The following is a 7,965-nucleotide window of genomic DNA, read 5'->3' as shown; positions in this document are numbered from 1 at the left end:
GCCGGAGCAACTTGAACAGGTGGACAAAATTCCAATTCTCCCCAGTCGGAGATCGAACTCAGATCTCTCGCATGGTAATCAAACTCCCTAACGTCCGAGCCACCGCGGCACAAATAGTATAGTAGCCTTTGTAATTAAGGCAAGAATTATTTTAGCGTTTCGTTAAACGGTTTTAGGGGAATCATTTTCGGACATCGGCTATAACTCTTGTCGGTTCTGCGACCTGGCTTGAGAAAAGTCGATTTTATGACGAACAACATTCCACCTGATGTCACGTGACTTTCCTTCATTTCCTGTGACTGTTGGCTATTGCATGAAAGACGAGTTGCTCCTTGAGACAGACAGAATCACCCGATCACCTAAAGGTGCAATGTGTGTTGCCTACCTTTCCGGCATTATTTACTGCCATTAAAGTCTTATGGGGAAGAACTTTTTTCCACCACTGTACATTGATTAGAGGATTCTCAAATGCATTGGATTTGATACTGAATACAATAACAGGGATTGGGTGCCAAAACTGGTCGAGACGGTAGGACAATTTACTGTGTTCCTTTCCCTTCGTAGTGCGGGGCAAAACATGCTTCCTAATGCCGCCACTGACTAAATATGTCTATTTTTTTGTACTTTAGTAAATATTAAATACTTTTTACTATAAAAATAAAACTTTCGTTCTTCTTCTTCCTTTCTTCTTTATACAGCGTTACGGGCCTCGCCGGTGGCATTGTGGTAAGTCGTCGCCTTGTAATCAATGAGTCCCAGGTTCGATATCCACTGGAGGCACATAGTGGCTTGATTAGCTTCTCTGTGCAAAAGGTGAATTTATAAATAAACTCAAGTTATAAGCTACTACAACTCTTTGTGAGTTCTGGGCAGCTCAACGATAATTCGTTACTGCTTTATTTCATCTACTTGTCGTCTCAAATTTTTAACTTTCATTATCCGTAAATCTTCTTCTACATCGGTTTCCCGTTTGTTTTTGGCATTCCTTTTAATTTAATGCTTTCCGTTTATGTATTTAATTAACATTTTGAGCTCCTTCCATCCTTTCGATATTGTTAATTTAAGCTATCTCACTTTAAACTACGTGTCCAGTCCCGATTAGCCTTCCTGTGGATAAAGTGGATTTCAAAATCAAACTGAAATATTAAATTTTGAAGTTATAACCTTTTAACTGGCTCCATCAAATCCAGCAAACTTGATAATATAGAAAACGGCACGTTACATGCCCACAAAAATTGAAACCAGAAAAATTGTTATTACTCTTTGTAAAACTAACCAACATTGTGAATCGCAAAAAGCACATATTTTTGGCAATTCTCTCCGACGTGAATGTGATGAAGTGGCACGAGTTTTTCATTAAAAGGTTTAACTTTGCTTTTACAAAAATTACAATACAATTATTTTTTTCTAAATTTGACCGACAAATTGAAGATTTTACATGTCATAGGCCGTTGTTCGTGGTTTCGGATTTTATTTTTTCTTAGTTTAAATTAAAGCTCAAAATCATAATCTTTCCCCTTTTGTATGATAATATTTGTCACTACAGGAAGACTTCCTTTAGTAAATCCCAATAGTAATAAATTCATTATGACCAAATATTCACTCAATGCAAAACTTCTCGAAAACTATTTATTACATTTGTACAAAACTTTAAGAGAATCGAAAGTTTCAATGTTTGATCTATCATTTCAAAAATGATCATTAAAATCGAATAACATGAATATAAATAATTCATTGTCGGTTGATATATTGAATGGCCGTCCTCTTGGGACAGCTTTCTGATATGTCTAAACCTATTTCTGCTTACACTGATTAAGTCCTGTAAGTTTCATCGGATCGCCCCTATTGTACAGTCACGGACACTTGATGATTCATTTGAAAACTAATTGGTATTGGATGTGTCCGTGACTGTATCAACAGCTGCCTGGTTCAAGGTTTAAAAACTACGAGAATCATTAAAACAATTGAAGTGCAGGTTACTATTTATGTCAATTTCTCTTTACATGTTGTCTTTAACAAAAATGTCGATCTCTGCAGTTACATAATGCTCCAATCGTAATCGCATGAGTTCAGGTGAACCCAGTTCATATTATCAGGATCGAATCCTCCACTTTCTAGAATTTCTCGAATCCTTTCTTCTTCTGAAGAAGTTAAATCCACTCCTTCCCGAATGTACACATCTGTCCAGTTGTGTCCTATTTTGCCGCTAGGGTACTCAGTGCAGAACGTTGCTATCAAGTATCTGTCGGGATCAGCAGCATTTATTGTGACCGTATTGGCTGGAAAATATAAAAAAATTCTATATTACCCCATTTAATATCTTGACCTAATTTTATGTTGATTAACAATCTGAGATAATAATATATATCACTGTCGGCAGTTAGGGGGGCCGAGGGGAGGGGGAACTGCCCCACCCCACTTTTTAATTTTTGCCTCAGCACTATGCTAAACCATATATAAGAAAGGAAAGTAAACTCCCTTCCCCCCCATTTTGGCACTTTGTCACCCCCAGTTTTGGAACCCTCTCGCCGCCACCACATGATAATAATACATTCTCATAACAATTCTTAACGAATAGCCTTCAGACGTTGTTACACACATTGTTGTTTGATTACTTCATTTCATCTACTCTATGTCCACTAAAGACCTCTCAGATGGCTAAGTGGTAGCTTCCTCACCTTGTGATCAAGGGGTCCCGTGTTCGATACCCGGTGGAGGCACATAGTTGTCCTGGTCCCACTTCAAACTGTAGGTCCAGTCCCGAGTTTGAGTCTTGCACCCTCGAACTTATACAATCTAATATCATTTTAATATGACCATAATAGTAGACACATACATATATGTAAAATATTCGCACTGGAAGTTTCAGCCCACAATCATCTATTTCATTTACATATACCATTGTTCAATGGTAAGATAGACTAAACTACATTTTAGCATGGAGATGATGACTGTGTTCACTTAAGTTTCAATTTCACTTTGTCTATCACCTCACTCTCGGTATTTGAGAGTCAACTACCACAGACAAATGACGGTAATACGTGTACTACTTAGCTTCAAGTGTATGTCGCTCGTTTTGTCTGGTCGAACGTTATTCGATCGTGACGTCATGTGGAGCGAAGAGCTCACAATTCCACACACTATCTTGCGTCGTCCGTGCGAACTATTAGGCGCTCGAACGAAATGCTCTCGCAGCAGCACTAAAGCTTAACACCCTCTGAGACGGGGCAACAGAATTTCTGTTGTCTGCTTCTATTGTAATCAGATAGTGTAACACCAACTACAGGGAAACGCGCGGAACCGAACCGCGGAATTTCCGTGCCAGAAGTCTGCACGTTGTCTTAAAGGTAATCGCCCACTATGACGTGGAGAAACTTCAAGGGGACCCGGGTTCGATATCCGGTGGAGGCATATAGTGGTTCGGATCCTACTTTAAACTGAAAGTCAAGTCCCAATTAGCCTTTCTGTGCATAAAGTGGACTAAAATCACCAACTCAATCAATCAACCAATTTAAGATAACCTGCAGACTTCTGGTGCTGAAATTCCGCGATGTTCTGTTACACCGCTTGATTTCAATAGAAGCAGACAACAGAAGTTCTGCTGCCGCGTTTCTCCGCGTGACAGTGGGCGTTAAGATTAATATTTACTAAAGCAAATGTTAAATACTGGTACAATTTTTAATGAATATGTGATTATTTATGAGTCGAACCTCTAACCATTCAGCATACAACATATCACACTTACTATGATCCGCATCCTTATAGTCCTCCACAGCACACACACTAGATTCCCTTATGGGGCAAGTTGTCCTCTCCACCAATGGTTTGCCTTCATCCATAACTCCCTGAACCACTTCAACAGAGTCTTCGCCATTGGCCGAGAGCGTAAGCATGTAACACTCAATGAATGGTAGTGTCGAATTCAGGGTAACCCAGTTGCCTGCTACCTGTACACAGTGTAAACAGTTTACAATTAATCATTTTGCTGTTGATATGTGTGTTGAACGTAGCGACACCGCACGCACTGACTGGCAATAACTACCCGCAGTCCCCACGGTTGAACGGTTATCGCTGTGTGCGGTGTCGCCACGTTCTACGTACATCCTTACTCCGTTGAATAAAATTCTAAATAAAATCGGTTTCGCACTGTCAATTAATAATGATAATTTATTTGAAAAACATATGCAAAGCGCTTCAAAACAATACCAATATTATATTCCCAATACTAAGAAAATGTTGATAGGAACTGTTTTTTGACCAATTTCGAGAATTTGAAAGTTATGAATTGTATTTAAAATCTTCCTGCCTGCATCATATTAAAATTTGATCACGATCTGACCACTAGTTTTTTAATTATATAATATCAAAGAGAGCGACCGTTTGCAAAACTTGAAAAAGGGGCACTGTTCTTGTTCTCACGACGATGAAAAATAGAAAGCACGCTCGAAGAAAAATTAACAACCATAGATTAATGCAGAATTGAGTAAGCTAAATTTGTTGATAGCTAGTTAATTTTTAATTTGAGTTCAAAGTCGAGTATCTGTTATTTTTAATCCGATAGTAGTGGACATTATATATCATGTTTCTACGATAATTGCCACCTTAGAATGGTGTCCGAGTGTCCGAAGGTATTGTAGATGTATCTTATTAGTTCACATAATACGATTATCCTTTTCCAAAGTTAACAATGATGTAGAGAAGAATGTGGTAATATGGGAAGGTATTCTTTGGCTCCCTTAAAATCAAACCCAATAATGCCAACACACCGGGTAGTGACAGAACTTGTTAATGTAAACTTTTGTCTTTGTGTGAGGAAAGTAACAAATGGGAAACATAAACAGGTACTGAAATACTACTAGAAAATCAAAAGTAGTGCAATATTGATTCCTGCGAAAACGAGGTGGTAATATGGGAACAGAATACGGTTTTCTTTAAAAAGCTAGGCTCAGGCACCTGTGGATAGAAACGGGGTTGTAATATGGGAATATGACATTTCGTAATTCCCATATTACCACCTGTCGCAATTTATCTTTCTAACTACAATATACAGACGTACCAATGCGAGTTTAGAGAACGTGAGCAGATCATTCGAAAGAATTAGGCTTCTATTATTTGAAACCATCGATTGAATAATGCTACTTCACCCCCTTGGAAACGAAAATGAAGCTCAAATCTTACCTTACAAAAATTTTCACAAAATAAACCTTGTCCTCTTGTGTCTTACGTACACGCAGCTCACAATAATTGAGGTTATTGCGGGAGACTAGGGGGCGTTGATAGATATAGTGTGGCGGAGCTGCGGGTAGATGGCGTTGGCATGTCAGTAGTTACAGCGATTCCCGTATTACAACCCTCTCCCATATTACCACCTTCTCCCCTACAGGTATTTGTTGCAATGCGATTAGATATTTTGAATTGTTAAGCATGTATATTTGATGGTTCCATTTTAAGTTACGGTCTACATGTAGATATTTCATGCTCTCATATAGGCTATAAATCGTATTTGTCTCTTACATAGTAATGTACGAACATGTTAGTTAGAAATATATTACATGGGCTGCCCCCGTGGTGCAGTGGTTAGCACATTGCGTTTCGAAGCCAGGGGGTACCGGGTTCGAATTTAGGCCTGGGCATGGATGTTTGTGAGTGTCCATTGATCAATTTCATGATATCATCACTCATCTCCATCTTCGCAAATTAACCAAAAGTAGCACAAAAAGCGAAGTAAAATAATGTAAATCAATCTTTGAATATAATTTGAATACAATGCAAACTTTTCTGTAAATGGAAGGGAAGAAATAACTTTGGTAGGTATAGAAATATGCAAGATGCTGTCCGCCCCAGTTAATCTTTTATAATTAAACTATTGTTTATTACCAATAAAACGCAATGTTTTAAAGCAGACACGGAAATCTTTTTTGTGTTTCTTATTGTTTTAGTGCGTCCGTTGACAAACTTTCGACCTGCTAGTGTTGCCAGCTAAGGATATATGCCTCTAAAATGGAACTTTTTCACCTAACATATATAATCGCCAATTCCAAATCCTTCAAATGTACATATGAACCATATTGGTCAAAATTACAGATTTACATTGCATCAGTGATCAGACGTCTAATTATGACAATTCGATAATTTCTTGCGTATGTTTCTCATCCGTAAGTGACATTCTGGAAATATATTGAAGCTCACATAAATGATAAATACCTAATTTTAAGACCTATAGTTCTAGTATAGTGGAACCAAACGTAAAAAGACCTGCACAGACCCGCAACTCCTGTGCACCGTACTCACGCGAGGCGGGGAGGGGCAGGGTGAACCATGCCTCCTTATGGCCTGAGTTGAACGCATCGAGGGGAAGGTGCGCGTACGATTTTAGCCGAAGGTTATTTTGTTTGTGGTCGCTCTATACCTACCCTTGATTCACGAGTAGATCTGGCAATATGGCACTCGCTTGCCATGACAAATGGAGCTGCCATCTGTTATCAAAAATTTACTTCAAAATTGCCTTTAGTTTCCCCTTAAGCAAGGTACTACTGGATACAAACCTGAGTGAAGTCCACATTGCTTGTTGTCCCGAAGTTAGGACACTCCGTAAAGAACAAATCAGCATCATCATCATCATCATCTCTCTTAGCATGACGAGTACGCTTACTGTCAGCTAGTGAGAGTAAGAATGTGGCCAGAACCGCAACAATTACAACACCTTTCATTCTCCCTGAATTAAGCAACACTCATCGCTGTTAAGCATAACCTCCACTTATATTGTCTGACAGATGAAACAGAGATATACCTTTACCGATAAGCAATGTAGAGTTGATTGGCTACTACGCAAATTATGTCAGTTGCAATGGGTAAAAAAGCAATTGCTATCAAAGTAATGATGATGAACAAGTATGCATTTTCAAGGCCTTGTTAATTTGCATGTGTGCTCAACAAGATACATGCAGCTTCCTGTTCTACGGGATAACAGAACATGTGTGGAAATTCTCATATGTGCAGTGGCGGCGATTGTGTTCCAAAACCGGGGGGCAAGGTGCCATAACTGGGGGGGGCAAAGACAGTATATTTCCCTCTGTAGATAAGATTTAGCATAGTGCGGGGGCAAAAGCGGCGAAAAGTGGAGGGGTCAACTGCCCCCCTCGCCCCCCTTAATTGCCGCCACTGCATATGTGAATCGCATTTAGAAAATAGCAAATTAATCACATGCATTTTCAAAAATCGCCTACAAACAGTGACTGTTTTTAATGTGTAAAATGCAAAAAATAAAACGAGAGAGAACTTAAGATTTAAATAACAGATGTAGAAAGAATATTATAATATACTTAATTTAATGTACACTCACCGGCAATAAAATGCAAAGCGTTAGCTTGGCCTATCATCTTAGAATTATGCAACACACATAACGCCTTGCACGGAAACTACCACTTCAGGATCTAGATGACCTACTTTATTGCCGTTGACTGTACATATAGTCAGTATTTATATGTAAACTGTTTTTGCGTTTAACCCTCTGGTAACATTGCAACACATCATAAATAGGACAATGTGGAGGTACAGCCCCACACATTTGTGGAGGTGATGTGATTAGCACCACGCCTCGGCCACCCTTACCCTGAGGGTTGTTTGAAGGTACTCATTTATCATTTGTGTCTGGTTGAACCCTAGAGCCGATGCAGGTACATTGCTGAAAAGTTCCTACCTGTAATAACACACCCGGTAATCGATCATGAAACACAAAGACATATTATGTAGCAGAAACATGGGTAAAACACATGTAAGTCTTCAACCATTTAATTTATGTATTACAATTAATGATCATTAATTGCGTGTAATTTTTTTTCAAGAAATTTCCAACAGAAAGTAACTGTAAAAGTAATTAACAGTGACTTTTAAAGTACCAGTTACTGTAAATGAGTTACTTTTGAAAATGAGAAAAGCACGCTTTACACGGAAGGCATTTCCCTT

General features: G+C 38.7%; 1 protein-coding gene across 1 annotated transcript; it reads right to left on the bottom strand.

Annotated features, from left to right (window-relative positions):
* Positions 1–1,624: 1,624 nt before the first annotated feature.
* Positions 1,625–6,720, bottom strand: LOC145980725 (uncharacterized). Its single transcript, XM_083113787.1, has 3 exons — positions 6,546–6,720; positions 3,746–3,947; positions 1,625–2,279 (listed from the first exon to the last, which is right to left on the bottom strand). Exons 1-3 carry the CDS (start codon positions 6,708–6,710, stop codon positions 2,038–2,040), a joined length of 609 nt encoding a protein of 202 aa, XP_082969913.1. The 5' UTR covers positions 6,711–6,720; the 3' UTR covers positions 1,625–2,037.
* Between the last annotated feature and the right edge of the window lie 1,245 nt (positions 6,721–7,965).

This window comes from Lepisma saccharinum, chromosome 28 (genome assembly GCF_977018435.1).
Source record: "Lepisma saccharinum chromosome 28, izLepSacc3.1, whole genome shotgun sequence".
In the NCBI taxonomy this organism is placed as follows: domain Eukaryota; kingdom Metazoa; phylum Arthropoda; class Insecta; order Zygentoma; family Lepismatidae; genus Lepisma; species Lepisma saccharinum.
Note: the sequence above shows the minus strand (reverse complement) of the source record. Positions and strands in the feature narration are given on the sequence as shown.

Excerpts from the sequence above, each read along its gene's own strand:
- LOC145980725 (XM_083113787.1), bottom strand. The coding sequence starts at position 6,710 with ATGAAAGGTGTTGTAATTGTTGCGGTTCTGGCCACATTCTTACTCTCA. Across the intron at positions 3,948-6,545 it reads GCAATGTGGACTTCACTCAG|GTAGCAGGCAACTGGGTTAC; the intron begins GTTTGTATCCAG and ends CACTGTGTACAG. Across the intron at positions 2,280-3,745 it reads CTATAAGGATGCGGATCATA|CCAATACGGTCACAATAAAT; the intron begins GTAAGTGTGATA and ends TATATTTTCCAG.